We start from the raw sequence: 17,052 nt of genomic DNA, 5'->3' as shown, positions 1-17,052 counted from the left end.
GGCCGGGTGCGGTGGCTCAAGCCTGTAATCCCAGCACTTTGGGAGGCGGAGACGGGTGGATCACGAGGTCAGGAGATCGAGACCATCCTGGTCTACACGGTGAAACCCCGTCTCTACTATAAAATACAAAAAACTAGCCGGGCGAGATGGCGGGCGCCTGTAGTCCCAGCTACTCGGGAGGCTGAGGCAGGAGAATGGCGTAAACCCGGGAGGCGGAGCTTGCAGTGAGCCGAGATCGCGCCACTGCACTCCAGCCTGGGCAACAGAACGAGACTCCTCCGTCTCAAAAAAAAAGATTAATAAATGATAAGGCTTAGACTGACTGACTATATAGAAAGAAAAAGAACCCCCCTGCTCCCAGGGAATCACCTCATCTTCTTTGGGAGGCATTCGAATTCTGTTCTTCAATGCAAAGGCTGGTGACTTGGGGACGGTGATTGGAAGTACCCTCTTTTCAGGAACACCCTGAAAGCAGTAAGCAACTCAATTAGATATCACAAAATGATCTCCACTAAGCTGTAAGAGAAGATTAAATCCTTTTTTCCCCCTTTGGGTAGAGACAGGGTCTCACTATGTTGCCCAGGCTGGTCTCAAACTCCTGGGCTCAGGCAGTCTTCCTGCCTTGGCCTCGCAAAGCACTGGGATTATAGGTGTGAGCCACTGCACCTGGCCTAGAATGATATTTTTGAGTTTTTAAAATGTAATTAATCTAAGCACAGAAAATAAAAGAACACGAAACTGGAAAGAACACCAAATTGTCAACTCTCATATCTCTTTGAGGGTGAATTAAGAGAGAAATTTAATTTTCTACATCTCATAATCCTTTTATTTGTTTGTTTGTTTGTTTGTTTTGAGACAGAGTCTCACCCTGTTGCCCAGGCTGGAGTGCAATGGGGCAATCTCGGCGCACTGTAACTTCTGCCTCCTGGGCTCAAGCGATCCTCCCATCTCAGCCTCCTGAGTAGCTGGGACTACAGGTACTCACCACTATGCCCAGCTAATTATATTTTGTAGAGATGGGTCTCAAATTCCTGGCCTCAATCAATCTCCCGCCTTGGCCTCCCAAAGCGTGAGGATTACAGATGTGAACCATTGTACTCAGCCTTATATCTCATAATTCCAACACATTCAACTACTCTGAAGATTTTTCCTTAATGATTTTAAAACACTGCTAACACTTCAAATCATTGTGGAATAAATGACATGTATCCTATTGCGTGCATAATTTAAAACTAATACATTTTAGAGAGTTGTTCCATAGCATTTTTAAATTTGCTCAGAATTGATATTCTATCACAAATCTGGCAATTAATCCTAACTGCAAAATGGTATCTCTTGGCTGCTGTTTTGAATGAAGTGTATGGCCAGATCGATTAAGAACAAAACAAAACCTCAGTAATTTCTTACACTCACGTTCACATCCTGCCCTCATCAGCTCTCTATTCTGCTCTTCCCTAAAGTTTCACTGCCAGACCCACATCAACTATTGCCTGTGCCATTCTGCTAGTCTCCTAATAGTCTTTCAGTTCCGCAACTCATTCCTCCAATTCATTGTCTACATATAGTCCAAATTATTACTCTAAAACATATTTGATCACATCACTTCCTGACTTAAAATTCTTCGGGCCAGGCGCGGTGGCTCACGTCTGTAATCCCAGCACTTTGGGAGGGCGAGGCGGGTGGATCACGAGGTCAGGAGATCAAGGCCATCCTGGCTAACACAGTGAAACCCCGTCTCTACTAAAAATACAAAAAAATTAGCCAGGTGTGGTGGCGGGTGCCTGTAGTCCCAGCTACTCGGGAGGCTGAGGCAGGAGAATGGCGTTGACCCAGGAGGCAGAGCTTGCAGTGAGCCAAGATCGTGCCACTGCACTCCAGCCTGGGGGACAGAGCGAGACTCTGTCTCAAAACAAACAAACAAACAAACAAATATTAATTCTTTAATGGCTCCTATTGCCTACCTATAACAGTATAACAAATTCCTTGCCATGAAACATAAGGTACTTGCTTGAATCTCACTCATAAATATCTCCTTCATGGCCTCCTTAGTAGTAGCATTAATCTGGTACCCTCCTGACTCTCCTGCCTTACCTCTCACCCCTCCTTACACAACACGTTCCAACCACAAAGAACTACTGGTCTCTCCCCAAACGGTTCCTATCTCATTACCTTTGCTTGTGCTTTCTCTGTCTGAAATGCACCAGCTGCTTGAAAGCACCCAACTCATCTTTTCAAGCCTCCACTTTTATAAAGCCTTTCCTCTTTTATAAAGCCTTTCAATAGATGTCTCCACTCCCAGGACCTACAGAACTGACCCCTTTATCCCACTGTATATGGTTTCATCACAGTCCATACAAAACTTAATTGCACTTATTTATTTAGATGTTCATTTCCCCCTGCTATCCTGAGTGCTTTGAGGATGGAGACTATTTTACTCCATCAGTCCCAAGTACCTAACATAGACCTTGGCAAGTATAAAGCATTCAGTAAATGTTTGTTGAATGAATGCAGTAAGAATGAATGAACACATGAGTAATAGAATTTATACCTTGGACTCTAGGAGGATACCTTGGGAGCCTTCTCCTTAATCCCAACAATGCTGCAACCGTTCGAAACATGTTTGGAATGTCTTTCTTGGAGTGGCTTTCAAAGGCACTTTCTGGACCATGCAAGATAGTTGCTCAATCTTTACTATTCATTTAGCAAATAGTTTCCACCTCTATTATCTTGGACTACTCAGAAGTTTTAGTTCCAAATAACCTTAGACTGGATTCTAAAAGCAAAATAAAGTTTCAAATACAAGTGAAGATTTGTCACCCTGGGAGGGATCCAAAAGGCTCCTCTCAGGATTCAAGATGCATGGCTTTTCCAAAATGCTTTGTGCAGTATCACAATCATCAGAAGGGATTTACAGTCTTTCAAGGTGACCACTAGGAATGCTCATTCTGCTGTGAAATTTCTTATATGTTTTCTAAAGAATCATTAGCATAGTGATTCTTTAGAAAATCACTAGAATCATTAGCATAGTGAAATCCAGTATAGTAGCTCTTGTATTCAGAGTGACAAAACTCCAAGAAATGGGTTGTCAAATGATGTTTACCATAAAACAGCAACAACAAAAAAATCTGCTCTTCTATAGACATGTAGACACTAGCATCTTGCTTGAATGCACCAGGGGCAAGTGGAAGAGAGACAAACAGTGAGCAAGGAGCCACAGGTCTGTCTGTTCCAGCCCAGCTCTACTTCCAATCTGTATAACCTTGAACACATCAGATATACTTCTAGGCCTCAGGGTTTTTTAATAAAATAAAGTAATTGAAATAAGTAATTGAGGATTCATTTAGTTCTAAAATAATTCCCTCTCTCTGCATTCACCCAACAGAAATGTCTGCATTTTAAAGAGAAGCAATGGAAACCTCTAAAATGTAGGCCATGAAGGAGATACTTAAGAGTGAGCTCAATCTCTTAATTAGCTGGGGGAAAGGAAAAGATGAGTTATGAAAATTGTCTTTGCAGCAACTATCCACTCACACCCCATCCCCCCTCACATCAAAGTTAACTAGGGGTTCAATTAGAAATAATGAAAAGAAAACTGGGTTTCCAGAAACAGAGGTTTCTTTCCTTTTTTTTTTTATTGCTATTTTAAGTTTTTTAAATTATAAGCTCCTTGAGGACTGAAATATTGTCATTTGCATTCTTTTTTTTTTTTTTTTGAGACGGAGTCTCGCTCTGTTGCCCAGGCTGAAGTGCAGTGGCGCAATCTCGGCTCACTGCAAGCTCTGCCTCCCGGGTTTACGCCATTCTCCTGCCTCAGCCTCCCGAGTAGCTGGGACTACAGGCGCCCGCCATCTCGCCCGGCTAGTTTTTTGTATTTTTTAATAGAGACAGGGTTTCACCGTGTAGGCCAGGATGGTCTCGATCTCCTGACCTCGTGATCCACCCGTCTCGGCCTCCCAAAGTGCTGGGATTACAGGCTTGAGCCACCGTGCCCGGCCGTCATTTGCATTCTTTTGTCTTCCCATATCACCTACCAGAAGACCCAGTAGTATCTGTTCAATGAACATATGTTGGTTAATATTACCATATTTACTCATTTACACATCTATCTGCTCTACCAGACTATGAAAGCTTTGAGGACAAGGGCAGTGTTTTGTATCATCTTTGAATTACTAGTGTCTAACACAAATTAGAAACACAGGCTGGTGCATGTCAGCTTGTACTATTACTCACTCAGTTTATCAGAGTGCTTGTGGTCACTATGCTAGGGACTGGGGATACAGAGTGAATAATATAGATATAGACGGTCCCTGTTCTCAGGGAGCTCACATTCTAATGGAGGAAAGAGACAATGAAGAAGTAACAAATCGGATACTTTCAAATTTTCATAAGTGCTCTAAAGAAACCCAGCAGAATATGGAGCTAATGGTTATTAGAGGGATGCTCCCTCAATGAAGGGGAAGGTATCTCTAAAGAGGTGATATGTGGTTAGAATGGGGCAATGTTGGTGGACAGATGATGCATTCAGGAAAAGCAGCCAGGACTGGGGATGGGTATATTGAGGTGAATACTTCTCCCTAAGACAGGATATGCCCCCAGGCACCTTGGGACAAGATCTCAGGCCTGTCTCAGGGCAGTTAGGAAACTACCCTGAAGCAATGTTATTTTGGGAAGTATATATATATAAAAAAAGACTGCTGGCCTCCCCAAGTCATCCCTAAAGTATCTCTGCTAAAATTACTCACTGGCCTCACTGACACCACATCCACCTCCGTGGTGCCCCGGCTGCCCAATAGTCAGTACTAAGTTCACATTTCACACCCTCGTGCTCAAGGCTTTGTCACTCCACCTCTGCCCCAGGAGTCGTTTTCTCATTTCTGCCTCACTTGGGCCCACTGCTTCCCAAGCCCATCTTTCATCAACCCTATTTATTGTCCCCTTGCCACTTATCAACCACAAGTGGAAGTGCACAGGAAACACTGTAAGGACACATGAAACAGCTTCAGCACTAGGGGGACATGGATGTGGAACAACAGCATCAGACAGATAAGCTGCATCAGGCTCTGGAAAGTGGGCTCTTAAATTCTGCTGTAAAAGTTCAAGACTAGAAGTTCAAAGACTCTCTTTTTTTTTTTTTTGGAGACAGTGTCTCACTCTGTTGCCCAGGCTGGAGCGCAGCGGTGCAATCTCAGCTCACTGCAACCTCCACCTCCTGGGTTCATGCAATTCTCCTGCCTCAGCCTCCCGAGTAGCTAGGAGTACAGGCGCCCACCACCACACCCCGGTTAATTTTTTTGTATTTTTAATAGAGACGGGGTTTCACCATGTTAGACAGGCTAGTCTCCAACTCCTGACCTCAGGTGATCAGCCCACCTTGGCCTCCCAAAGCGTTGGGATTACAGGTGTGAGCCACCACGTCTGGTCGACTTACTCTCTTTTAAATGTTTTTTATTAAATGTTTCCATGGGCAAGCTACATTCCCCTGTAAAAGGAAAATAAATCTTGGGACCCCAAATCAAAAGTGGTGGTGTGCCTGTAGTTCCAGTTACTTGGGGGGCTGAGACATGAGAATTGCTTGAACCTGGGAAGCAGAGGTTGCAGTGAGCCGAGATTACATCACTACACTTCTGCACTCTAGCCTGGGCAACACAGTGACACTGTCTCAAAAAAAACAAAAAACATTAGTTCAGGTGTGACTGATGCTATGAGAAAGGATCTTAGGTGAGGTATAGACTTTATTTTTAAATAAGCACATGTTTCCTAAGAACCTTCTATTTTAAAAGGTAACCTCTATTTTTATATAACAGCATGGGTTCTGGAATCATATCACCTAAGATTCATATGCTAGCTCTGCTGCTCACTAGTTTGTGATCTTGAGCAAGTTATTTAACCTCTATGTTTCCTAACTGTAAAATGGATTGATAAAGTACATACAGTGCTTACCTCATAGGGTTGTTGTGAGAATTAAGTGCATTATTATATAAATGTAAAGAGCTTAGAATAAAGACCTGGCATATAATAAGCGTTATATAAGTATTAACTATTATTGCTGTGTTATTTGTGGCAAAAGGTACTGGTTTTCCATTTACATATTTATTTAAAAGTTCCCTTTAAATTTACGTTAGGTCACAAAGTGAGTTGATTTTTAAAATAATAATATTGGTATGTAACGTACAAGGATATAGGACAAATTGAGAGAGTGGTACATAAATAAAAACAAAAACTTAGGAAGGGGGAAAAGCTAGGAGCTTGGAGGAAAATATGTTATTAAAAGCAAGGTGCCGGCCAGGAACAGTGGCTCACGCCTGTAATCCCAGCACTTTGGGAAGCCAAGGCAGGTGGATCACCTGAGGTCAGGAGTTAGAGATCAGCCTGGCTAACATGGTGAAACCCCATCTCTACTATAAATACAAAAATTAGCCGGGCGTGGTGGCGTGCGCCTGTAATCCCAACTACTTGGGAGGCTAAGGCAGGAGAATCGCTTAAACCCAGGAGGCAGAGGTTGCCGTGAGCCAAGATCACACCATTGCACTCCAGCCTCAACAACAAGAGCTAAACTCCATCTCAAAAAAACAAAATAAAAAACCAAAAGCAAGGTGCCAAAAAAGTGTTATAAAAACCCTGAAGAAATAATTTCTCTTATCTGGGCCTCCACTTTCTTGTATGTAAAATTAAACGCTGAGACCTTCTGGCTCTAGAACTCTGAGGTTTGCATATAACCTACTTTTCCCTTGTTGTATTCACAACACTGTTTCCTCAATGGGTAAAGACAAAGAAGGCACAGCCCTTGGAGATCAATTACTTGGGTGGGGGAAGATTTCTTAAAAGTTTATTGTAACTTGGAGATTAATTACTTGGGTGGGGGAAGATTTCTTAAAAGTTTATTGTAACAGAGTTTGGCATATAGTACATGTACTTCATGGCAGGGAAAAAAAAGCATTTGAACAGAAGAGAGATCTCATGCAAAAAGCTCTCAATCAAAAGTAGGTATCAGGGAGGAGAACCATTTCTAAGCCTAATCATGACTTTTGTAAAGCCTGGAAAATATAACTTCAAGTTGCTTCTGATTTAGTGCTAAGAAAATACAATAAACAAAACTAGGTACTCAGTCAAAGGTAATATACTGGTGCAGTTTCCCCTAAAAGCATGGTGACTCTAAAACAAGCAAAAAGAAAGAAGATAGGAAAACAGAGTGTTTCCAGAGTTATCCCGGACCTGCATCAATCCAAGCAATCCAAACCAGTGGCGGTGGGTGAGGTTCCCATCTGCACTGAAATGTAACTAAAAGCCGCTTTTGCATTTACGCAGGTGCCTAACTCCATTGCTTATTCTGTGACTGTAGCCTTGCTTCCTGATTGCACATTTTCTCTAAAATTGTGGTTGTGAGTGTATTATCAAACTACAACCCACTTCTCTGAAACAGTTTCCAGTGGCTCTTGATAAACTTTTCTCCAGCTTAACTGACCCACTAACAGCTCCCAGTAGAAGCTTCATGTTTCCCACCATCAGGCTTTTTATCATGTAATTCCTACTGCCTGGAATGTTCTGCCAATCCAGTCCATTTGCATTCCTGCAAGTCGAAATTCTATCTACAATGGAGAGGCAATATAAGGAAGTATTAGGATCACAGACTCTGTAGTTAGAGTGTCTGAACTCTTACTTGCTCCACCATGTACTAGCTGAGTGCTCTAGGAATATTACATAACCTCTGTGTGCCTCGGTTACCTCCTCTGAAACAGGTGATAAAGTAACCCACTGAAAGGGGTTGTTGTCAAAACTAACGGGCTAATATATGAAAAGGGCTTACAGCAGTCCTGGCACATAGTAAAACTGTCAGCTATTATGATAACAATAGCAACCCAATGAAAATAACTGTTACTACATATTGTCAAGGCTCAGGTCAAATGGTGCCTCTCTACAAAGCACACCCTGAACTTTCTATCTGGAAGAAACCATTTTCTCCTCTGAATTCCTATTTTAACTGTCATCTCTCTCAGAACACTTCTGTCCATTTTCTATTATTCACACATATATTATCTCCCATACCAGACTTTGAGTTAACTAAAAGCAAAATCCACCTCTGATAAGTCTCTTTATCACCTGCAGTTCCTAATATGATGCCCTGCTTATAATATCAACCCAAACTTTTGTGTGAATGGGTGGATATTTGGTCATGAGCAGGACACTTCTGCCAACATGCATAGCCTCAACCTTACCACAACATCTTCCAAAATCTTAGTAGGGCAAGGTCTGGAATGAAATTCAAAGTGTTCATCCTCTGATTTCTTCTTTGATTCTCGCTCCTGGATTCTTTTCTCAATTTCCAAATCAAAGCCAATAGGTTCAGTGGGTGGTTTCACAGGTGGTTTCTTGGGCAAGATGGGCCCACCTTCAAGTATTCTGGGATCAAGTTCACGTGCTTTGAATTTGTATCTGTAAGGTAAAAATTTAAATAACCACAAAAAAAAATTTTAACAAAATAAAAACTTCACAAACAAAGTTAGCCAACCACAAAGAAAAGTAATTATTAAAATTATGCTCCCATTGACTGGACAACAGAATAAAATAAATAAAAATGAAAAACAATTGGCCGGGCACAGTGGCTCATGCCTGTAATCCCAGCACTTTGGGAAGCCAAGGTGGATGGATAACTTGAGATCAGGAGTTCAAGACCAGCCTGGCCAACATAGTGAAACCCCATCTCTACCAAAAATACAAAAATTAGCCGGCCATGGTGGCACACACCTGTAATCCCAGATACTAGGGAGGCTGAGGTAGGAGAATCTCTTGAACTCAGGAGGCAGAGGTTGCAGTGAGCTAAGAAGCACCACTGCACTCCAGCCTGGGCAACAAGAGCAAAACTTCATCTCAAAATAAATAAATAAATAAATAAAAATAAAAGAATAAAAGAAAAAATGATTACCCATCACACACAGTAAAATTTCAACTCTCCACAACACTATCTTTACCTCTAGAAGAAAGAATAAATGAGACAGTCCTAACATCCCTACCACTTAAGAATTGAGGCTTCACTTCACAGAAGCTCCCCTCCTCAAAAGCACAAAAAGGAAGGGAAGAAGGATATAGGAAATAAACTCCAATGCTATGAACCACACTAAGTTTCCATTTCCCTCCACTAGTAATAGCTGTAACAATACCTTGGGGAGTCACAAAAGGGTGGGATCTACCTAACCTAACCTTAGAGGGCACTCCTTAATTGAAATCCTAAGTAAATTCTTCTACTCCAACCTCTGGATTCGATTTTGTGGGGGTGTGTGTGTGTGTCAGTCTCGCTTTGTCACCCAGGCTAGAGTATAGTGGCGTGATCTTGGCTCACTGAAGCACTGACCTCCTGGGTTCAGGCTGCCCTGTAGTAGGTGGGACTACAGACGTGTGCCACCATGCCCAGCTAATTTTTTTTGTATTTTTTGTAGAGACGTGGTTTCACCATGTTGCCCCAGGCTGGTCTCAAACTCCTGGATTCAAGTGATCCTCCTGCCTTGGCCTCCCAAAGTACTGGGATTACAGGTGTGAGCCACCATACCCAGCCTGGATTCAATTTTTACCACTTTATACTCCAGGATATCTCCATATTCCCACTACAGTCCTTAAATCATAAAGGCAGGGATGTAGCCTGCAGAGTGTACTGCTCAAATGCCATACATTTTCACAGAAAGAAAAATAGCAACTGTCATCCTTACAGAACTGAAAATAAAGTAGGCAGATTCTTGGAACTCTTCCTCATATACTGCCAGTGGGACTTACTGTTGCAGTTTCTCGAACTCCTCAGCCTCCAACTCTACTGCACTTTTGCAGGTCACAGGCCGTGCACGGTGTTTGGTTTGCAGTACAGGAGTCTGTGGGTCTCTGCAAATCTTGGTCACAGAAGATTTGGAGGGTAACAGGTCTGTAAACAGAGACGATAGACATTCATCTAGCTTCGCAAGACCCAGTTTACTTTTAAGTGCTGATTCACCTATGTAGCCCAGAGAGGGATAAACCAATCACAAAGTGGCGGGCCCACAACCCTCAGCTCAGCTTACATTGGTAAAAGTAACCAACATTCAGTTACTTCTCCCCTATTCCTCTTTTATTGAGGGGTATGACTAAGGTAGCCTTTGGGTAAACTCTACTGTCATCTTCTCAACTGAAAATCCATCCGTGTCTGGTCTGATAGGTTCCTTATCACTGCAAGGGCCTAGACTGACTTTCATTTTTTTTGAGACAGGGTCTCACTCTGTTGCCCAGGCTAGAGTGCAGGGCCATAATGGCTCACTATAAATTCAACCTCCCTGGACTCAGATGATCCTCCCACCTCAGCCTCCTAAGCAGCTGGGACTACAGACATGCACCACCACGCCCAGCTAATTTTTATATTCTTTGTAGAGACAGGGTTTCACTATGTTGCCCAGGCTGGTCTTGAACTACTGGGCTCAAGCAATACACCCATCTCAGCCTCCCAGATTGCTGGGATTATAGGTGTTAAGCCACTGTGCCTGGCCAGGCCTATACTTACTATTGACAAAGCCAATTATTTTGCTTGTTATTAACACAAAAAATTTTTGCTTATTCCAGCTTTAAGATATAAGACCTTCCTGGTCGGGCGCAGTGGCTCACGCCTGTAATCCCAGCACTTTGGGAAGCCGAGGCGGGTGGATCACGAGGTCAGGAGATGGAGACCATCCTGGCTAACACGGTGAAACCCCGTCTCTACTAAAAATACAAAAAATTAACCGGGCATGGTGGTGGGCACCTGTAGTCCCAGCTACTCAGGAGGCTGAGGCAGGAGAATGGTATGAACCCAGGAGGTGGAGCTTGCAGTAAGCCGAGACTATGCCACTGCACTCCAGCCTGGGCGACAGAGCAAGACTCAGTCTCTAAAGACCAAGTAAAGCCTGAATAGAATGGCTCAAACCTGTAATTATAGCAATTTAGAAGGCCAAAGCAGGAGGACTGCTTGAGGCCAGGTGCTCAAGACCAGCCTGGGCAACATAATGAGACCCTGGCCTCTTAAGAAAATACAAAAATTAGGTGAGCATGGTGGCTTGTACCTATAGTCCCAATTACTTGGAAGGCTAAGGCAGGAGGATCACTTGAGCCCAGGAGTTGGACACTGAAGTGAGCCATCATCATGCCACTGCACTCCAGCCTGGGTGACAGAGCAAGACCCTGTCTCTAAAAAGCAAAACAAGAAGGAAAATAATAAATAAATAAATAAAAATCAAAACAAAAAAAGACCAAGTGAAAACTCCCAATTTTATGAAATCAATATAAAAGCATCAAGACCACCTCTTAGAGAAAATCAAATGGAGAAAGTTAAAAACTAAGTTAAAGCATCAATATTAAGACATCACCACCACTCACTGAAAATACTAATTTACCTGGCCAGTGAAACCCTGTCAATTTTCGTAACTAATATAAAATGAATCTTTCAATTTAGGTCTTGTCACATAACAGTGGTAGATCAAAACCAAATCTATTTTAGAAATAAGCCATGTTTCAAAGATACATGTAACCATTATTTAGCTGTAACTGTACAAAGTTTTAAATAAAAATTGCATAGTATAATTTCTCTTTCCATTTGCCAGGACTAGTATTCTAAAAGCATGACATATCAGACTCTGAGTCATATATTATTTGAAAAGTTATCCTTAATATTTAAATTTCCATTAGAATAAAAAAGAGTATTTCATTATTTTCATACTATAAAATCTAACAAAATCATTTTGGCTACTAGAACATAATAACAATATTAAAAAATGCTGCACTTGACCAGGCGCAGTGACTCACACCTGTAATCACAGCACTTTGGGAGGTCGAGGCAGGTGGATCACTTGAGGCCAGGAGTTCAAGACCAGCCTGGCCAATGCAGCAAAACTTGGTCTCTACTTAAAATACAAAAAGTAGCTGAGCATGGTGACACACACCTGTAATCCCAGCTACTCAGGAAGCTGAGGCACGAGAATCGCTTGAACCCAAGAGATGGACGTTGCAGTGAGCTGAGATTGTGTCACTGCACTCCAGTCTGGGTGATGATAGCCAGAACGAGACTCTGTCTCAAAAAAAATGCCTATGCAAGGATATAAAAAATTTAGAGATCCTCAAAGGTAAAACAACCACATTCTGCTTTATCCAGAATACTATCCCTAAACTCCCAACAACTATTTTATACCACCTCCACCCTTCAGATTTCATCTTCCTTCTTGTAGAAATTATTTCCATAAAGATAGAAACTATTAAATTAGAATCCACTCATCTGCCCACCACCAAATCTACAAACTCCCCCGGTATTTGCACCCATTCCTCCCACTCTTCCATCCTCCTTTTAAAGAACACTCACTCCACCTGTGCTAAGTATCCCTCCAATACCTGCCTGTTCAGGGACTTAATCCATTAGTTATCTCCTCTCTCTCGTACCTTCAGCCTCTTTATCTCTGACGAGACTTCTCAACATTCAGACATGCTCTATCTCCCACCTCCTTTGACTTTTGCATCTCCCTCCTCCTCAAAAGCTCTTACCTCCTCAAAAGCTCTTACCACAAATAGGTCACCATTAGTGACCTATTTATCTCTAATGACAGTTTAAGAATGCAAAGAACTAGTTAATTTATCTCTAATGACAGAGATAAACAGGTCGCTACAAATTATGGTAAGGGCTTTTTGACTTGATGTCAGAAACTTGATGTCGAGTTTTGAAACTTGAATTAGAAACTTGATGTTGAGTAGCACCAAGTCCATTTTATTTACCTCTATACACCTAACACAGTGTGCCTGGTTAGTAGTAGTAAAAATTTTGGTGGACCACTGAATAAAAACCACATAGGCTTGAATGAATGAATGAAATGCCTTCATTTTCTATAGGTAACTAAATGCAAGGTGACACTTTGACACATGGCAAAAATGTCCATTAAGGATGTGTAATGACATCTCAGGTTGCCTTAATTCATTCCCCTTGGCCAATTATTGATGAGGAGGATCAAGATGGTTGATGGGTATAAGACAGATAGCTGGGTGGCTTGAAAACTTCTGAAGGATACATTTGTTGTCTGCATAGTCACATGCCATACTTTAATTGAAAAACTAGGATTTCAGCTAAAGACAAATCTGTGCCTAAGATGTAAGCAGAGGGAATATAGGAGAGGTTCCATCCAACTGTGATACTGGTAGGAAACTTACTAATATCATCCTTCTTGCTCCTCAAATGATATCTGTTAGGGGTTCGTTTATGGAAGTCTTCAACCTGCTGTGCAAGGGGCACATATGTAGAAACTGTTTCATCATATGTTCTTTTCTTTCCTTGGGACAGGTTGAAAGGCTTAACAATGGTACATCCCTTAGTCACTCGGGCCTGTAAAAAGAAAAGTTGTTCCTCAAATGAAATGTCATGGAAGAGCTCACATCTACCATAAGCCACATAGTCGGCACAGAGGATCAATAAAAAAGGCCTGTGTAAAACCAAGATTATTATTCTGAAGTTCGTCTGTCCTTGAGCAAGGGTTATAACTTGTCTATTCTCATTAAAAAGAAAAAAAAAGGAAGAAAGGATCTAGCACTTAACAAATCTTATGTTCTGGAATAGTACATAGGTAATTTTTCCTCAACCATGTCAATGTTTTGAAGGAATCCAGAGTAAGCTATCTTAGAATTGAAGACAAAATGTGCTGCACAAAGGAATCTCACCCTCAACTCCATTAAAAAAAAAAAAAAAAAATTTGATTGGGCCTCTGGGTCTGCATCAGGTCAGGCAGCTTCCTGAATCAGTGGAATCTCTCCATACATCCCCTAAGTGACTGATAAAGAAGCCAATTCCTATTCCTTGGACCAGTAATTTTGATAAAACTGGTCTCTAATTGGAAGCAAAACCCTTCAAGGACCTGTATCTCAAAGAAAGAAGCATAACCTCAGGGTTTAAGAATGCAAATAACTAATTTCAAAAAATGATGATACTGACTACAAACGCAAGTGGAGATTATTAGTAGTAGAATTTTTACTTACGATTGTTACTGACTTTGTTGGTGCTCTGGTAACAAAACAGCATGAGATTTGACTGGTCTGCCCCAACCCTATTTCTCCTATAAGATCTGTTATATTGGCCAGGCATGACGGCTCACGCTTGTAATCCCAGCACTTCGGAAGGCTGAGGCAGGTGGATCGCCTGAGGTCAGGAGTTTGAGATCAGCCTGGCTAACATGGTGATACCCTGTCTCTACTAAAAATACAAAAATTAGCTGGGCGTGGTGGTAGGCGCCTGTAATCCCAGCTACTTGGGAGGCTGAGGCGGGAGAATCACTTGAACCCGGAGGCAGAAGTTGCAGTGAGCCGAAATCGCGCCATTGCACTCCAGCCTGAGCAACAAAAGTGAAACTCCATTTCAAAAAAAGAAAGATCTGTTATATTTTACACAACTTTATAGACACAAAGTTTTTTCTCAATTATACTATTATAAACAGTGACCACAAATGCTACACGTAAAATCCTAAATGAATATTAGTGACAGAAATGCTCATTTGGCCAGGCATGGTGGCTCACGCCTGTAAACCCAGCACTTTGGGAGGCCAAGGTGGGCAGTTCACCTGAGGTCGGGAGTCCAAGACCAGCCTGACCAACATGGAGAAACCCTGTCTTCACTAAAAATACAAAATTGGCCGGGCATGGTGGCACATGCCTATAATCCCAGCTACTAGGGAGGCTGAGGCAGGAGAATCGCCTGAACCTGCGAGACGGAGGTTGCTGTGAGCCAAGATTGTGCCACTGCACTCCAGCCTGGGCAACAACAGTGAAACTCCGTCTCAAAAAAAAAAGGAAATGCTCACTTAGTCTATCAACTTACAGGAGATGAAGGATGCTTTCGTAGTTCAGATGTAAAGTTCACTTCCTTATACTCCTCCTGGTTCTTAGGATGTTGTTTGATTCGCTCATCTGTGCGGAAGTGGAAGTCAACTGATTTGGTGACCTGGCTCACTGATTTCTTCACAGGTTGCCCTAAGTGAGGAACACAGTAAAACACACAGATAACATTAAGATAAGAAACACTAGTAAATCCCCTTTACTCCAGTCCTTTTGCTATTTCTGTTACCATGGATCTAACTTTGTTCACTATCTACATGTAACCCAAAACTTGAAGTAGTCCTCAGGGACACTAATATATGTGTCATATTCATTGAGTACTATTGGGTTTGAGACCTTTCAGGCAGATGCAAACTAAAAAAAAAGTAGTAGGCCAGGCACGGTGGCTCAAGTCTGTAATCCCAGCACTTTGGGGGGCCAAGGCAGGCGGATCACGAGGTCAGGAGATGAAGACCATCCTGGCTAACACGGTGAAACCCTATCTCTACTAAAAAATACAAAAAATTAGCCAGGCATGGTGGCGGGCGCCTGTAGTCCCAGCTACTCAGGAGGCTGAGGCAGGAGAATGGTGTGAACCCAGGAGGCGGAGCTTGCAGTGAGCTGAGATCCGGCCACTGCACTCCAGCCTAGGCGACAGAGCGAGACTCCGTCTCAAAAAAAAAGGAGCACAGGGAAGAAGAATCCCATCTCCCGGGTGTGGTCATGGCTACGGAGAAAAAGAATAACTGGAATACTTTTGATAGGAAAAGCTATGGATTGACTTTGAAAGCACAGTTACCTCAGCATCTCTAAGAGGAAAATCCTATAAACTGCAGGGATGCTTTTTCAATCCAGTAAGGAGAACTGTATAGTTATGAACCGACCAATAACAACTCTATGCCCGAGCAAAGCAGAACTGTGACCCCTTCAGCTTTCTCAGTCATATTTTTCCTCCATAGGTGAATTGCATTAGACTCAGTTTTCTTTTCCTCTGCCTTTGGAAAAAAATAGGAAAACAACAACAAACTGGCCTGCCCAATTACTTTATCTTCTGTCTCAATCCAAGTTCCTTTTTTCCCTAAGACCAAGAACAGACTTTAAGAAAGTACCAGTGGGCCAGGCACGGTCGCTCATGCCTGTAATCCCAGCACTTTGGGAGGCTGAGGCAAGCGGATCACATGAGGCCAGGAGTTCGAGAACAGCCTGGTCAACATGATGAAACCCCATCTCTACTAAAAATACAAAGAATTAGCCGGACGTGGTGGTGGACCCCTGTAATCCCGGCTACTCGGGAGGTTGAAGCAGGAGAATTGCTTGAACCCAGGAGGTGGAGGTTGAGTTGAGCCGAGATCGCGCCACTGCACTCCAGCCTGGGCAAGAAGAGCAAAACTCTGTCTCAAAAAAAAAAGAAGAGAGTACCAATATATGTAAAAAGTGCTAAGAAATAAACACATCTTTTTTATGCTGACTACTAAATGAGAAAGAGAAAGCCTTTTTATTTGCTTTAAAGACTTCAAAAACACCTACCAAGAGTATAAGAACCACCCCTCATGAATCAGTCAACCATAGCCAAGCTCACCTATTCCAGCCAGAGCAAGTTTCTTGAATTCTTCATTCTTTTTCCGCATTTCCACCACCTCTTGCTGCATTTTCATACTCTTTTCCAGCTCTTGCTCCTCAGTACTTTTTAGAACCTTCTGCCTAAAGAGAAAATCAGTAAATGAGAAGAGAGTAGAGGAGAAAGGTGCTCAGTGACTCAAAAGAATCTACAGGCATTATATAATATTTTTAACCTGTGATAAAATAATCATCAAAACCAAAAAAATCATCTAATAAATAGATGTTAACTTAACTAGATAACACCATGAAAATAAATAAAAACTCACACTTTGGCCGGGCGTGGTGGCTCATGTCTGTAATCCCAGCATTTTGGGAGGCCGAGGAGGGGAGATCACCTGAGGTCAGGAGTTTGAGAGCATCCTGGCCAACATGGTGAAACCCCGCCTCTACTACAAATACAAAAATTAGCCAGGTGTGGTGGCACACGCCTGTAATTCTAGCTACTCGGGAGGCTGAGGCAGGAGAATTGCTTGAACCTGGGAGGTGGAGGTTGCAGGGAGCTGAGATCGCACCATGCAATCCAGCCTGGCCACAGAGTGAGACTCCATCTCAAAAAATAAATAAATAAATAAATAAATAAATAAATAAATAAATAAATAAATAAATAAA

The 17,052-nt window shown here is 42.3% G+C and overlaps 1 protein-coding gene across 5 annotated transcripts in view; it reads right to left on the bottom strand.

Moving 5' to 3' along the window:
- TPX2 (TPX2 microtubule nucleation factor) overlaps positions 1-17,052 on the bottom strand; it is a 64,562-nt gene that overhangs the window by 9,073 nt on the left and 38,437 nt on the right. For all 5 annotated transcript variants that reach the window (XM_023220389.2, XM_023220386.2, XM_023220390.2 and 2 more), the window contains 6 exons: positions 16,403-16,524; positions 14,828-14,979; positions 13,174-13,345; positions 9,763-9,904; positions 8,214-8,430; positions 370-465 (listed from right to left, as the gene is read on the bottom strand). In XM_023220389.2, coding sequence (XP_023076157.1) covers positions 370-465; positions 8,214-8,430; positions 9,763-9,904; positions 13,174-13,345; positions 14,828-14,979; positions 16,403-16,524 — 901 coding nt within the window. The remainder of the gene's footprint in view (positions 1-369; positions 466-8,213; positions 8,431-9,762; positions 9,905-13,173; positions 13,346-14,827; positions 14,980-16,402; positions 16,525-17,052) is intronic.

The sequence above is a fragment of the Piliocolobus tephrosceles genome, chromosome 20, assembly GCF_002776525.5.
Source record: "Piliocolobus tephrosceles isolate RC106 chromosome 20, ASM277652v3, whole genome shotgun sequence".
Classification (NCBI taxonomy): domain Eukaryota; kingdom Metazoa; phylum Chordata; class Mammalia; order Primates; family Cercopithecidae; genus Piliocolobus; species Piliocolobus tephrosceles.
This window is presented reverse-complemented; position numbering and strand designations above follow the sequence as displayed.